The 17320-nt window shown below is 37.5% G+C and overlaps 1 protein-coding gene across 2 annotated transcripts in view; it reads right to left on the bottom strand.

The window, feature by feature from the left end:
- Positions 1-418: 418 nt before the first annotated feature.
- Positions 419-17320, bottom strand: part of GPR63 (G protein-coupled receptor 63) — a 42830-nt gene continuing 25928 nt past the window's right edge. For both annotated transcript variants that reach the window (XM_054492481.2, XM_054492484.2), the window contains exon 2: positions 419-5697. In XM_054492481.2, the coding sequence (XP_054348456.2) occupies positions 4288-5547 (1260 nt within the window). In that variant the 5' untranslated portion in view covers positions 5548-5697 and the 3' untranslated portion in view covers positions 419-4287. The remainder of the gene's footprint in view (positions 5698-17320) is intronic.

Below are 17320 nucleotides of genomic sequence, written 5' to 3' on the forward strand. Positions count from 1 at the left end.
CAAATAACCATATTTTTTGATATTTAAATGTTAGAACCCATAATTCAAGGTTGTTTTTTTTTCCATACAGGTCAGTTACTATTGTAAAATAAATTAATTTTAATTACAAAGGTCTAGTACCAATAGATATCTAAGAAATGTATAATTTATCTCCAATAACAAACTTGTGCTTTGATATTTTTTATCATAAAAACTGAGTTTTCAATGAAGGCAGTTTAGCAGGACTATAGTTGTGAAAATAAATCTGAATGTAGCCATTCTTTAAACTTAAACTAAAAATCATTGTAGAATAAAATGTCAAGCAAGTGGAAACTTTTCTGTGATATATACAGAAATGATACATATGTAAATATTTTCACATAAAAACAAAGATCAAGAAAAAAATTAAATATCTTTGTGGGCAACAGAAATACACAGATTAAAAAGGTTATTTTTATTTTACCTCAATGCTTGCATTGAACACAACTGGCAGAGCAATAGGAATTAGATAAATCTTTACATTCTTCAGGGAATTACATACAATAAAGACACCTCTCTAGAAGAAAATAAAATATGAGCATAATTAGACTGCTGAAAGTCATGACTTTCAATTAAGTCACCCATTTTGCTCTACTGTGAAGCTATATGCTTTATCAGAATTTTGCCAGTTGAAAGAAAATAAAGCTAACACTGGCAAGATCCAGCACAAACACAGGTGGCAGCAAATCAGGCACAATGTTGTGTGGATTTTCCTCTCAATGTGGATTATCCATGCCTAGAAGATAATGGCTTGCAACACGAAACAAACATTGTGGGATAAAACAGACAATATTTAAATAGATATATTTTCTACAGGAATGTTTCCTGAAGAGTTTCCCAGGGACTACCTGAGCCAGAGTCAGGCAGAGTGCTCAATAAAATAAAAATGCACATTCCTGGACTCAACCACAGACCCTCTGGGGGCCCAGGAATCTGTACTGTTAAGAAGCTCCCTTGGGGATGTTTAAACATGTATTAAAAGTTTAAATAACGTTACTCCACACTATTTGGAATTTCTCTTGCATCTTTCTTTTGACCACAAATATTTCGTTATCTCTTTCATACTTCTTACTAGACAGAAGGAAAAACAGGCAAACAAAAAACCATTTCTGATTATGCCTGTCAGCAGTGAGAATTAGTAGTGGTATCTTTCCCTGCCTCAAGAAAATATGGGGGAATAGGCAACATGATTTTGCACCTACGTTTCTCAAAGGTGCTCCATAGTACTTATTTTTAAAGCTTTCACAATGTATACATAATAAAAATGTTCAAAATGATTTGCAAACTCTCATCAGATCAAGATAATCCAGTGTAAAAAGAACTGCTGTTCAGTGTTGTTGCTGAATTCTCACAAAGACCCCTTCATAATCTTTGTTCACAAACAGGGAGCGTCTCGGCAGGCACTCCAGAGCTCTCACCAAATGAGGCACTGCCTATTAAGCAGCATGAAAGTACCTAAAGACTGCCCATAAAACAGGAACAAAAAAAAAAACAAAGCTCAGTTTCAGCTCCAGCCAAAAAGGAGTCTTTATGACCTACCAATATGTAAGATGAATACAGATCATGCTGACTTTCCTCAGAGAAAAGTCTAATAAAAAATGTCCTTATCAATATCTGCTTGAAATCTAGTTTATATGGAAAATGGAGAGCATAATACACTTCAACATGCTACTAGTATCTACTACAGTGCTTATGTCCTATAGAATCCCTATGGACTAGAACAATTTTACCTGTGAATAAAAATTAGAAATGAAAGAGGTAGGTGACTATCATTTGAAGATAATCCCAAAACAACATGTTGAATAATATGCTTGAGTCCCCAAAGAGCTCTTTAACTGGACAATGAGTTCCAACATTGGTGCAATTTCCTTAAGAGCAGGGTTTCCCAGATATTTCATGATGTCATCAACCTTTTTCAATGCCCCAACTCCTAATACAGTGCCACACTCTTCAGACATTTAATATTAAGAAATAGCTAATGAAGTAAAATGTGAAGAAGTAATACTGGAGACCAAAGGGTGAGGTGATGCTGAAGTCAGCTAGGCTCTTCAAAAATCTATACCCTAGTATGGAGGAAAGCACATTTGAGTTGGACAGCACGTTAGAGATTTATCTAATCCAACTCTCGGGTTTTACAAATGAAGAAATAGAAGCTTATTTTTTCCACTGGCTCACAAAGCACTAACATCCTGAAAAGATGCTATAAATCCACAGTTAACTTACTCATTAGTCAATGATGTAGCCAAGTGGCTATACTTTCAGCCCTTATCCCTGTGGGCTGTTTTATAAAGTGAGCCACTGGTAACAGAGAAGCTGACCAAGGCCCTAGATGCACCTGGGGGCAGACTGTCGGCAAGAGAAAAATAATTTGAAATGTCAGACATGCCCTATTAAAACTTGTTCTAGGCTCAGACCAGGGTTCATTTTCCCCTCTTTGTAGGAGACACACAACTGAGCACGTTCACAAACTCCAGCTCTGCTAGAGTTTGGGCAAGCATTGGGGCAACAATACTATTCTGCCTGGAACACTTAGAACTAACACAAGTGGACAACTGGAAACCTCCAAACTCTCAGGGGCAAGACCTACACATAGCTATCTTTAATTTCTCAATAATTGTCAGTCACTTGTTTTGCAAATCAAAAACAAAAAAAATCACTGGTTTTGCTTCATAGCCTTATTTATGTAAGATTTTTAAGTCTCACATTAAAAAGTGGTTATAGGTCAGGTGTGGTGGCTCACGCCTGTAATCCCAACATTTTGGGAGGCCAAGGCAAGCAGATTGTTTGAGCTCAGGACTCTGACACCAGCCTGGGCAACATGGTGAAACCTTGTCTTTACAAAAGAAAATACAAAAAATTAGCTGGGTGTGGTGGCACACAAGTGTGTGTGCATGTGTGTGTGTGGTTCCAGCTATTCAGGAGGCTGAGACAGGAGGATTACCTGAGCCTGGGAGGTTGAGGCTACAACGAGCCATGATCACACCACTGCACTCCAGCCTGGGCGGCAAAGCGAGACTCCAAAAAACAAAAAGTGGTTGTAAGTGATTTTATTTTTTCTTTTCTATTTTCCAGTTTCTGTAATGCTTTCATATTTCTTTTGGTAGTTAGAAAATAAAGGCTAATTTTTAAAAAGAACATCACAGTCTAAAAAATTAAAGGATGCATAGAGTTCCCTCTTGACTATGTTGACATCTAAACTGAATGAACTGTCTGCGTGGCACAGTGGAACAGCGCAGCCTCAGGATTCTGACAGATTTTTGGATCCCAGCTCTACCACTAACCTTGGGCAGGAATTTAGTCCCTCTGAGACCTGCTTTCTTCACCTGTAAAAATGGAAACAATAATACCTACCTCACAACATCCTGTAAGGATAAAATGATGCACAGTACCTGACACACAGGTGTCCATAAATATCAACCCCTTCTCCCAGTACTCCACAAAAACCCTTGAGTAAAAGGAATCACCACAGCCTGCACCGGCCACTTGCCATCCCCCTCACTACATTCACCTTTTAAATTTGCAAGGATCCTGTCTCCTAGATTTTGCGCTATTGCTCTGAAGAGTTGCTATTGTGCTTAGAAAAATTTCTACATTTTATGTTCTCTCTTTTACAACTGTACATGCAGATAAAACATTTCTTAAAACTATCTTCCCATAAATGATAATGCACATTTCCTAAAGCACATATCATGTATAAAAACAATTCTGAAAAATAAGACTAAATTAATTTGTACGTTGTCTCTTAAAGTGCACCAAAGTAAACAGTAATGACCTTTAAAATGTCTCTAACCTTCTTGGGTTTGTTTTTAAAATAAAACTAAATATATATTGATTGAGATGTTTGGCTCCAATGTGATGGTAAAAAGCAGCAGTGTCTTCCAGAAAAAAAAAAAGTCTTGATAAACTCAATTAAGCATACCTTAGCAGCACATGAAACGCCTACAATTCAATGTAACTGCAGGCTCAATAAAGCACAATCCTGATTCCCACTATGAAAACAAAATCAATCAAGGAAAAAACCCAAAAACAAAAAAAATCTCCTCACCCTAAATTGAGGATTTCTACTGAACCCTGGAGGTAATATGTGTAATCACTTTCCTATTGTTTATTCTTGGTAACAGAACTATAATTACCATTCTTTCTTTACACTGCTCACACACATACATACACAAACCCTATAAAAACCAATAAAGTGGAAAGGCTATGAGAAAGAAAATTCAATGTCAATAAAGAACAAGCATCACCTAAAATATCAGTCAGTTCCAATATTCACACCACCGTCCGATGTTCCCCACACACATAGACAGCACTGGGACGTATCCGTCGCCTTGTGTGACCAGGGAGCTGCGGCAAAAACTTGAAGGACTTAGGCATCATGTCCAGGCAAGCATCATGGAATTTCTTAATCCTCCAGTAGTAGATCAGCGGATTCAATGCAGACTTGAGGTAGCAGAGCCACAGTAGCCAGGTGCTAATCTCAAAAAAGTTGTGCTGATAGTAAAAGTGCTTACTGAATGTTGCCACAAGGCTGTAAGTGGTAAACGGGGCCCAGCAGACAATGAAGACAGCAAAGAGAATCAAAATAGTGGTGAAGGCACGTGTTTTAAAGCCCATGTCAATGCTCATCTGGAAAGGCCTCTGCAGACTCATGAGACCCAGTTTGCTGGCCTGGCTGAGGCATATACCTTCAGGGTAGCTATGGATCCTCAAGGCATTGTGCCGAAGGGTGTTGAGTATGCCCATAAATGAGTACAGTATTACCAGGAAGGGTATGAAGAAAGAAATGAGAGAAATCAAAATCACATAAGCCTGGTAGCCTGGATTGGTTGTGTACCCAAACACACACTGGGGAGCTCGGGAAGGTATCTGCAGGTCGGGGTTTCCTACGGCTAAAGGAAAAGCTACACAAAAGGAAGTTGCCCAAGAAACTGCAATCAGAACCTTAGCTCTATATGGGTTTAGCTTATCCTGCCTCTGGACTATAATAAGGAACCTATCTATGCTAATGATGAGCAGGATGGCTACTCCTTCTATCACAAATAACCAGAAAAACATAGCAGATACCCTACAGAAGAATTTCCCAAAAATCCATCGGGTAGTAAGAATAGTTACCAGGGCAAAGGGCATGTTCAGCACTGCAAGCAACATGTCTGCAAAAGCTAGGCTGGCAAGGAGGATGTTAATTGCAGACCTCATGGCAGCTTTTTGGTAAACCATGAGGCAAACAACCAAGTTCCCAAGAAAAGACACAAACAGAATGAATATCATTATAGCAGAAAGGGTGATCTGAAGAGGCAAGTTTAGGCTCTTAAATGCTGCTGGTGTTGTGGGCACAGCTGTACTATTCACTGTTAAGGAACTCAAACCAGTGGGAGCCATGGTTTCAAAACTATATCTAAGCAATGGACTGATGTCAGGATGCTGGAATGGTGGAGGGAGTGTAATATTCACGTAGGTGTTTTCATACATGACAAATGTTGTGTTGGATGTCCCGGTATGGAACGCAGTCAACACTGCCGAGAAGACCATGGTTTCAGTAGAATGGAAGATGCAAGCAGAGATGCAGGTGTTCTTCAAGCATTTCAACACAGAACAGCAGTATCAGGTTCCATTGATGGGCTTGGAAATACATTCTGGAAAATGGACAATGAGTTCCATCTTCCACAAGAGTCCTTTTGCCTGAAAATAAAACCAAAACACAAAAAGTAAATGAGAAATGAGATTTGCAAATAACATTTAACTCCAGGGCTGCCTTTCATCATGAAGGATCAGTTTTGCTCTTTTTGACCCTTTAAAAATATTTTAGCCTCCAGTGTAGTCAACACTAAAATATTGTTCTGTTATTTTATCTTTAGTCAACCATGGTGGAAATTTCATGACATTCATATGTAAAGCAAAAGTGCGAGGAATCTCAAAATGTGTTACTGCCCCAAAGACAAAAATTATAATCTTACTGTTAATTTTTAAAATATTTCCAGTGCCTTTAATTTTAATTAAACATTAATTTTAATTTTCATGCTTTTCTACAGTCACTATTAATACAGATTTTTATTACCTGGTTCTCTTGAGCACTATTTTTTTTTAAATTAATAGTTCCTTGGTACAAGTTCTTACTCTAATTTTACATTAGCACAAAACCGGATGACAAAAGAAACCTAAAGCAGGTTTCCTATTTCACACATAACAATTACACACTTTAGTTCTAACATCCTTGTAAGTAGGCACTAGGTAATTGTCAATGAAGATCTGAAACATTTTCTTGGCTTGCTTTCTATTTATTTATTTATCCAATTAATTCATCAATTTTTTTCATTTTTAGTTTCTGAATTAAAAATTCATTCATTTTTAATTTCTTTCCAGAAGTTCCACCACCAACCATACTGGAGAATTTACTCAAGAGGAGAAGAAAAATTCTAAGACATCTTGGTAATATTTTCAAAAGTTTTATTTTACTAAAGCTCTCTTTGCTTCTCATAGTCTCTCTTCTCTCCCAAGTCCACTGACTTTCATCCTTTCTTTTCTGATATGTATACATCTATCTTCTCTATTTTCTTCTCCCTAAAAAACCAATCTTACTTTGTGTTAGCAACTTGATCAGAATATGTCAACCAAACAACAAAGATAGAGATGTTAAAGGAGAGATGACTAGAAAAATATTCAGGTATGAAGAATCCATTCCAGAAAACTTACAAAGATATTTAGTTAGCTTGCTCCAAAAAGTTTCATATCACCTTTCTCTTATCCTAACCCCCAATTTCTTACCCAGATTTCTGTAGCTCTAGAATTTTCTGTAAGTGACTTTCTTTATCTGCTGTCTTACACATTTTGTGGTATGGGTTTTTCCTTCTGTAGGTCTTTACTGGAGAGGTAACCTCTTTATAGTTAGAAGTCTCTGAATTTCTGGGTAGATTCCTTTAATAAGCTCTTAAGAGACTGGGAAAACATACATGTACAGCAGTTTAAAACAAATTGCAGTTTACTCATTATTTTGACAGAATCAGTCATTGATTTTTTTTTTTTTTTTTTTTCCAGACAGAGTCTCACTCTTGTTGCCTAGATGGCGTGATCTCGGCTCACCGCAACCTCCGCCTCCTGGGTTCAAGCGATTCTCCTACCTCAGCCTCCCGAGTAGCTAGGATTACAGGTATGCGCCACCAAGCCCGGCTAATTTTGTATTTTTAGTAGAGATGGGGTTTCTCCATGTTGGTCAGGCTGGTCTCAAACTCCCGACCTCAGGTGATCCACCCGCCTCAGCCTCCCAAAGTGTTGGGATTACAGGCGTGAGCCACTGCACCCAGCCTAGTCATTGATTTTAAGGGTCATTGTCAAAATTTCATTCATTCATTTACTAATGTATGATGGGTAGGGATATCACATTTCTAAGACCCAAGATCTAGCAATGTAGCCAAATCAGGGACTCTCTACATACCTATAGCTCCACAATCCCATCTTGTATTGTCCAGGGCTGCCTTTATAAAAAGAAGAATCCTGATCTATTCATTCAAAATATCAACTTTACTACTTACATTCACTTCTACGGTTTAATTTCTTTGCCCTTACTAGATTTTATCTATCCTCACATATTCACTTTATAATACAAAACATACCTGGATAAGATGCCACACTAAGCCAGCTGCTCTTGAACTTTATTAACCACAAAGGAGCCAGTGGGAAGACAGCAGTGGTAGTTGGAAGATTTTACGCCATAATCACCATCAGCCTCTACAGAAGTACCCTAAATATACATATAATTAAGACTAAAGGCTGTGCTTAATTATAAATTAACCTCAATACAAGTCTACCTCCATAGAGGTAGAGGTAATTTCTCTAGAAAAATTATAAATAGACAAATGTGTATCTTAAGCCTAATGTGGCAGCTAAAATTGTGTTTGACAAAGTAAACTAACATATATCCATCCTGTACTACCACACTGTTTAAAATATTTCATTTCTTTGACCATGTTAAGGAACAAAAACAAAAAATGGGATGAAGCCAAAGTAAAACCATAATTTAAAAGATGCCTTTTAACTTGTTATATTTGCATAGTCATAGTATCTTTCTACCATAAAAGCTTCCCACAACTATAAAAACTTCTAACAATTCATTCAATATTTCATCAAATATCTATTTAAGAACCTACTACATGCCAGGTACTAAAAGGAAAACGGTGAGCAAATAAATGGTTTCTAAATTTCTGGTTAAAAATGCAGACTGACCACAGTCCACATCCTGAAAATTACACTGAAATGACAGTAAAGGGATTTTTTAAACAAAGTATATAAACCAAAAGGACAAGAGGTATAAATAAAAAACACATCAGTAGATAAAAATTTTTTTCTAATTTTTTTTTTTTTTTTTTTTTTTTTGAGACGGAGTCTCGCTCTGTCACCCAGGCTGGAGTGCAGTGGCACAGTCTCGGCTCACTGCAAGCTCCACCTCCCGGGTTCACATCATTCTCCTGCCTCAGCCTCACGAGTAGCTGGGACTACAAGCGCCCGCCACCATGCCCAGCTAATTTTTTTTTTTTTTGTATTTTTAGTAAAGACGGGGTTTCACCTGGTTTGCCAGGATGTTTTTTAATGTTTTAAGGCAAAAAAAGCAAATGGTGTTGTAGTAACTGACTTAAGAAACCAGAACAGAGAACAATTTATTCTCAATACTTCCCGGGAAATATGCTTTGAAGAAACTGAAATAATCCTGTAGATCCCCAGAGAATTTCTGGATGCCAATTACCACAGAGTATATAGGCAGAGCTGAAAACTGGAAAATTGAAAATCAGAGACACTGGAACCCCACTCCACATCTAGTTCTCCTCCTCTCTGAACAATCACATGAAAGCATGTATCTCCATTTCAGTAGCCCAACTCTGTGGCACAACTGAACCTGACAAGCACCACACTCAAAAATATTAGTGCAAGGCTGAAAACAGTGGGACTGAGTGAATGCATATTCAATTTGAGAACCTAGCTCCTTTTGCCATCCTGCTCTCAGACTGCCAGAAGCCAGGCACATATTGCCCATGCAGAAGACTGAAAGGCTGTAACTAAACTGCCACAGAGGAAAAACCTCTAGATACTAACATCTGATGGTAGCCCAAGAACAATGCCAGCTTGGTGACCAGTCACCTGTATATAGAAGCCCACCCACTGTCAAACAAGCCCATGAACACAGAGATTCTAATCAACTTTTCAGTGCCTATTAAATATAAATGGTCAATTTCTCTAAGAAATAAAGAGTTTAACAAAGAAATTAAAAGCATTTTTGTAGTTAAACATTAAGGAAAATAACTTCAATTTAAAATACTAAGGAAAATAGCATGAACAGGCTTAATAATGCCTTTGCCTCAGTATCTGTACAGTGGTCTTCATTCACTTCACTCCTGGCTCACTGGAATGTAAATATTCCCTGGCCTTCTTCCTTTTCTCATGAAGTATAATAACCAAAGCAGTGCTCTTGAATGCTCACAGTAACTACATTAAAAGATTCTTTCCCCTAAGCATTTCTCATCAAATATCATTGTCACCTGAAGTTTCTTTGAATTTTATGTAAGAATAGGTTAAAAAGTTTCATACTTACAATTTGTATTTCTAAATGAAATAGGACAGTAACAGCATGAGAGCAACAGAAAATTAGCTTAGGTTGGTAACATTTACACAGGAGTCTTAATGTTAAATCCAATCTAGACTAGTCTTTATTTGCCATTTGTTGGAAATGTTTAACAAATCTTCCAAGTGAGAAAAATTTTAAATTATGTGTGAATGTGTGCACATGATATATGCATACATAATACACATGTTTATACAAACACACCACATGTATGTGTACTTGTAAAACTCATGTATGGTAGAAGTGACTGGATTTACGATTCTCTCTTATTGCATCTACAGAAACAATGCGGGTTATCAGGTTAATGATATAAGTGGAGTGTTTTATATTTGGAGTGTGCCAGAATGTCACATTTATAGGGCTTCAGTGGCTAGAATGGTCAGTGGAGGTTGTAGTATTCTCTTGGTCCTCTTTCCTTAGTCTTACCAGCCACTGGAGTGCTTTATTTTATTTTTTTGGGACAGGATCTCACTCTATCACCCAGGCTGCAGTGTGGTGGCACAATCACAACTCACTGTAGCCTCGACCTCCCAAGCTCAAGTGATCTTTGGAGTGCTTTAAGTACTTGTTTCATTCTCTGAAAAGGCTATATTCTCCTAGAAGGCAGCCATTGATTTTATTAATCCCATTGTTCCCTACGACCACTATGCTTTGCACACATTCCGATAAATATTTAGATAACTAAATTCATTTGCACTGTTTTGTGGGATCAATTTTTTGTTTACTCATTTTAATATTCATGAAATATGCATATAATTTTAAAAATAATTATATAAGTTTTAAGGTGATCATCAAACCCTGTCCCAATCTTCACCACCCCATTCCTGTTTTCAGAGGTACTCATTCTTAATTATTTTAAAGGTTTTTTCATATATTTATTCTTTATATATCTAAATAACATGAAGAAATTACTTTTTGGTTTATCACTTATATATATTAACTCCTGATTTCCTGTAAGTATAGATGTAGATTTAGCTGTCACAGCATTTCCAACTAATTTCTCTTCCCTTTGTACTATCAAAATCTTTATTTGAAGCTTCTGAATTACAGTAGTGTATTAATGTAGTTATGTAAATAGTACATTTACTGATAAGCCAACAGTAGAATATTTTCCTTTCTTGTTTAACTTTTAGAAATCCTAAAATTAATAATTAACTTACATAGTTATTCTCCATTTTTTTGTTTGTTTTGTTTTGGCTGTTTGGATATTTTTTGTTGTAGTTTTTGTTCAAGTCCTTTGCTCATCTTTCAGCTGGGTTATCTTTTTCTTATAAATTTGTTGGCATTTAAATATACATACACACACACACACATACATTCTTTTTTCCCAAAGGATGAGGCTGTGCAATTTATAAGGAACAGAGGTTTATTTTGTCTCACAATTCTGCAGGCTGTATGAGAAGCATGGTGCCAGCATTTGCTCCTGGAGAGGTTTCAGGAGGCTTACAATCATGGTGGAAGGTGAAGGGTGAGAGCAGGAACAAGAGAGCGAGAGGGGTTGGTGCCATACCCTTTTAAAAAACCAGATCTTGTGTGAACTCAGAGCAAAAACTCACTCACTACTGGGAGGACAGCATCAAGGCATTCATGAGGGATTCACCCCATGACTCAAATACCTCTCACCAGGCCCGAACCTCCAACACTGGGGATTCCATCTCAACATGAGATCTGGAGGGGACAAACAGCGCAACCATGTCAGTATCATATTCTACAGCACTGATTCTATTCAGAGCAGGAGTTTATGGAAATCACATGATTAATGAAGTTTGGGCTCAGTACAACTCCCACTCATCCCAGAACTCATGCCATGGTTATTCTACCAGTTTTGAAATGCTGAATTAGAACAGACAAACTCAGCAGATTCCCTCACTGGTTCTCTAATCTGTGGATCAAGGGTATAATGGTAGGAAACGTTAACTGCAAACCCTTAGAACTATCTATTTCTACCTATGAAAATAAACCAAAAGCAACATTTCATTCCTGCAGAGATTGAAAAGATTAGAGTCACCATCAAGGACTTGCAAGAAGAAGGTGATCATTTCTGCCATATCTCTATTCAAGTTGCCTCTTTGGCTTTGTAGAAAACAGATGGATTTTGAAGAGTGCAGATGCTGTACCAGATGTGGTTTTACTGATGGAGCAAATCAACGTATTTCCTGGCATCTGGTACACGGCTATTGATCTGTCAAATTCTGGTTTTCTCTATATGTGTTAGCAAAGACTACTTGAAGCATTTGCCTACCCTACTATCCTACCTCAGGACTCTGTCAAGTCTCCAGCACACTATCATAATCTAGTCCACAGGGACCTTGGTTGTACTTCTAGTCAATAGAATGTCATGCTGCCCATTACATGCTGACCACACAGTAAGTGGTAAATACCCTATGCATGGTAAGACACAAGTGCGACAGAGTGAAGAAAGAGTCCTAAAAAAATTCAGAGGCCTGCCATCTTTTAAATTTTCTAGGGGTCTTAGCAGTATTTCAAGATATCCCTTCCAAAGTGATAGCTCTCTTGCCTACCACTAATACAGAGACACAGCATCTAGCTGGCTTTTCTGGACTCTGCAGGCAACATGCACCTCATTTGGGTATGTTATTCTGACCTATTTATCAAGTAGCTTGAAAAGCTGCCATATTTGATTAATCAGTAATAATAAGAGAAGGCTCCACAACAGGTCCAGGCTGCTATGAAAGCTGCTCTGCCACTGAGCTGAAAGATTTACTGGTGTGTTAAGTGTCTGTGGCACATAGGGATTCTGTATACCATTTGGCAGGCCCCTTAAAGGTCAGACCAGATCTTTAGTATTTTGGAACAAAGCTATGGAACATGAGTGCTCCACATAAACTTGGTGTTGTCTGACTTTCTGAAGCCATACAGTTGGGTTTGCATGGAGCATTTTAGCCTTATACAGAAGGATATGTATGAAATCAGACCTGGCAGGTGCTCAGGGCACAGTTCAGTTACATGAGCAAGTGGCTGAGATTCCCACAGCTCCTATATTTGCTGTAATGACCCTCTCTTTAAACTTCACCTGTGACCTCACTGAGAAGAGTTTCTTATGACCAGTTAACTAAAGAAGAAAAAAATTAAGGCCTGATTTATTGTGCAGATGGTACTGCACAATAAATTGGTGCCACCCAGGGGTGAAGAGTTGTAGCATTACAGCCCCACTTGGAAGCCCGTAAGGGCACAGCAGAGAAAACCTCCCAGTGGGCAACATTTTGAATAGTATACTTCATTGTTCATTTTGACGAATTCATGTCAGAGATGAAAAACTACATTCATACATAGACAGTAGCTAATGGTTTGACTGGCTAGTCATGTAAATGCTCACCAAATAGCAACTTTCAAAAGAAGAGCTTGATAATCAGGCAGACAAGATGACCTATTCTATTGAGATCAATCAACCTCTCTCTCTAGTCACTCCTGTCCTTCCCTAAAGGATTCATGAACAACATAGCCATGGCAGAAGAGACAGAGATTATACATGTGCTCAGCAACATGGACTTCCACTCACCCAGATCAATCTGGCTATAGCCACTGGATACTCACCATGGCAACACAGGGACCAAAACTAAACTTACTGAAAATGATATAATCTCCTGGAGACACTAGCCAGCTACTTGGTGACATGGACTACTTCCATGATTGGTGACTGTTTTTATTAGAATATATCCATATGCTGGATAATTTTACCAAATTAGGCCATCAAGCATAATATCAATATGTTTAGTATCCTGTGCCTCCTTCCTTTCACACAATATCCTACACATATCAGAGAAAAGTAATCAGAAAGCTAATAATCACCTCCACTGTGGTTACACATTTCAAATAAAAACAGTAGGAACTCAAAAACAAAACTCTTAAAATTTTTTTTTAAGTATCCAGAAGCATAAAGGAATAGACATATCAAGATATTCAGTATTCAAAGGGGCAATCTGCATTCTTAAGAATAACCTTTTATCTCCTGAGTTTTGTTAGGAAGTATAATATCAAAGAACTGTCTTAAGCTCTTTGAATATGTTAGCTTTAAAAATTCCACGGCAACTATGACATTACTACTGCCATAATATCCATTTTAAGGATGATGGAACGATTGCACAGAATGGTCAAGTAACATGTCCAAGGTCACATGACTGATAATTGGCAAAGCTGGGAGTTAAACCCAGGAAGTCTGTTCTTAGCCACTATGCTACGCTGTAAAACAGAGAATACAACATACAGAAATGCCACCAGTACAAGAAAAACATAATACTTTGTTTTCTGTTACATATCACTTGTATGTTTTCAAAAACATACTGCTAAATTTAAAAAGCAATTACAATAAATTTAGAAATGATGTGGAAATGAATCAGGATTATATCTATATTTTTTACCAGAATATTCATGTAAATGTAGGGCTCTATGCTGTGATTACAGAAGTCTAGGTCTGCCAAAAATATATGACATATGGAATCTAAATATGCATGAAAAATACAAATACTTTTTTTCTTTCAAAAAATGAGACTCAGTAAAAAGAATCTTAACAGTGCTGAATTTGCTCAGTGTTTCCCAATGCAGATGGTACAAATATCTGGTAAAAATACAATAAAGCTCCAAAGTAACGAGATTAGTTTTCCCATGGGGTTGCTAAAACTGGAGTGACCACCTTTTAATCACAATTTCACATGAAATGAAGTGAAAATTCTACAATCCCAATAGAAGTGAATATTTAGTAAGTAAAAGGAAAGATTTCTTCAGGCCAATTCTTTCAGTGCCCAAAAGGATTCTCTGATGCTGCAGTAATATAAATGCTGGCTGTTTTTCAGAAGAGTTTCACAGGCTGAAGTGCTGGGGCTTCCATAAAACTCTGCAAAGCAGTCCTCATCAAAACTGGGACTGCAGAGAAAAGGAGCAAAAAAGTGGGACATCTACACTGAACTCCAGTCAACTAAACAGGGCCAGCTTCTTTCTTTATCTCATCCTGCCATCTCTAATTCTTCAAGATGGTTTTATTCTGTTTCCTTTCTGCTCCTTTCCTTTTTCTCTTCCTTTATATTATTTTGACTGTATCTCTACACTGAAAATTTTCAAAACCAACCTCCCTTTCTAATCTCCAATAAAAGACCATCCTTGGATCCACATACAAGCTGGAGTACACTGGCTTTACCAGCCCATTAGAATCATAGCCTCTCTTCTACAACTTCCATCTCTAACCCCTCTAGGAGAATCCTGCTATCTTTGCCTCACCAGTTAGGCCTTCAAATGACCCTGTATTCAGAGTGCATGTTAACTAATGTGTCTAACTGCCTGTTATCTCCACCATGACTCAGACTACAAATCTCGCAAAAGAGATAGGAGCACCACATTACAACTCAGAAAGAAACTCATTATACAAAATTCTGCCTTGATGTTAAAATTCACTGGGCTGCCTAGATAGAGATATAAAGATATACAGATTAGATATAGATATAGGCATGTATGTATATCTACAGATAGATATCATGTGTATATATAACCAAAAAATTCTTTCATGGTTCAATAAATATGTTCTCTTTATATGCAATTTGATCTGAATCATTTTCTGTATTTTTCTCTTCCTTCAAATCCATAGTAACCCAGTACTACATAAAACCTATAAACTTTCACAAATGCTAAGAAAATGTCATCTAAATATGGCCAACTTCAAGCTTTTCCTAAATTATCTTACTATAAGGATGTCAAAAGTAGAGAAAAAATATCTGGGTAATAGTCTTGGCCCTTCCATTTATTAACTAAGATGTTCAGGCAAGTCAGTGAATTTTCCTGACTCTCAAATATCCTTATCTCAAAGATGCAGATATAAAACCACACCATAGGTTGGTGAATTAAATAAGGTAGATGAAAGTGAATTATAAACCACAAAGTGCTATCAAATTATAACATATTATAACCATAATCTTCTACAGACTTCGACTATGTTACGCAATCAATATCTCTATTATAGCCTATTGGTGGGAGTATGAACTGGTACAACATTTTGGGAGTAAGAGTAGGCAGTATTTCTTAATATTAAACAATTTAAATATTGTCTAGAATTCTACATGATAAAAACACTAGCATAAACATGCAGATAAGAATGTTCATTGCAGCATTACTTCACAGTGAAAAACTCAACATCTTTTTAATACTCATCAATAAGATAACAGTTAAATAAGCTGGGGCACAGTGGCTCACACCTGTAATCCCAGCAGTTTGGAAGGCTGAGGCAGGTGGATAGCTTGAGGTTAAGAGCTCGAGACCAGTCTGGCCAACATGGTGAAACTCTGTCTCTATTAAAAATACAAAAATTAGCTGAGTGTGGTGGCATGTGCCTTTAATCCCAGCTACTCAGTGGCTGAGGCACAAGAATCGCTTGAATCCAGGAGGCAGAGGTTGCAGTGAGCTGAGATCGCGCCATTGCACTCCAGCGCAGGCGACAGCGTGAGACTCCGTCTCAGAAAAAAAAAAAAAAAAAAGAAAACAACAGTTAAATAAAGTATGGTACGTACATACTAGGAATACCATGCAGCTATCACAAACAATAGGTCAATGTAGAATAGTGATATCAGAGAATGTTCATCATATACTAAAAGAAAAAAAAATTAACATGCAGAATGACATACAACATAGTCCCACTGTTATGTATGTATGTAGACAAACACAGACCAAACGGACAAAAGGGATTTCTTTTCTGGTATGAAATTAAGGGAGTAAAATATTATTTTCCCCATACACTTACAGTTTTGTATAATTTTTTTCACATTAAATCAATATTGATCTTGTACTATTCTGTCACACTTTTCTTCCTGTTTCCTGTATAAAATTCCTTGAGGATGCAAGCTGCAACCTATCTTATTTGTAACATATCTGACCTAACACAAAGCTGTGTATCCTAGAGTTGCTTAAGATAACAATAACCATTTATGCCACTCTCTATGGAAAAGAGGGTAAGAAGCAAACCACAGTCTGCAGATTCTGCATGACCTGGGCTTAAGCTTCCCAGGGCTCCCAGCAGAGACCTCCCACCAGCCCCGGTCCCAATCCAATCCTCTAAAATGCCATACTCATTGCATATGCTCTAAAGGTTGGCCTTGATTCCACCGATCCCAGGATGCTGGGAAGAATCGAGTGGCACCACTATGAAAAAATTGCTGTTCTAAAACTATTCTATCCCCTAATGGGTAAACAGAAACTGGCTGCTGGGAATAACCCACGCACTCCAGCCAACTCCTTACTGACAGCAGAATAAAACAGGTAGGAATCTGAAATACTGGCATTACTCAAGAGTGTCTGCTTTTGTCTTGAACAAAATGAAAGTCTAAAAGAAAGAACAATTGCCTAAGAGAAAGGAGAGCTCTTGTGACATTACGGAGCATCTCTCTCTCATTCTGGGCCAGAGGCTGTGCTTGAAGAGAAAAGATGTCACATCATGTTCTTCTGTTATTTGCCACACTCTTAGCCAACAAGAATTTCACTTGGTCCTCCCTTCATTCCTATCTTTCCTCTCGTCTAAGAAAGAAATAAAATTGCAAACTAAGAGAGGAAAGAAAAAAATGTATCACATATAAATTTATATTCCTTCCTATATTAGGCCCTTGCTACATATCCAGAGATTCTAATTAAAACTGGGGGAATGGTAGTCGAAGGACACACCAGGATGGAAGTATACTCCTGAGTTCTGTTTTGAAAAAG

The sequence above is a fragment of the Pongo pygmaeus genome, chromosome 5 (genome assembly GCF_028885625.2).
Source record: "Pongo pygmaeus isolate AG05252 chromosome 5, NHGRI_mPonPyg2-v2.0_pri, whole genome shotgun sequence".
Taxonomy (NCBI): domain Eukaryota; kingdom Metazoa; phylum Chordata; class Mammalia; order Primates; family Hominidae; genus Pongo; species Pongo pygmaeus.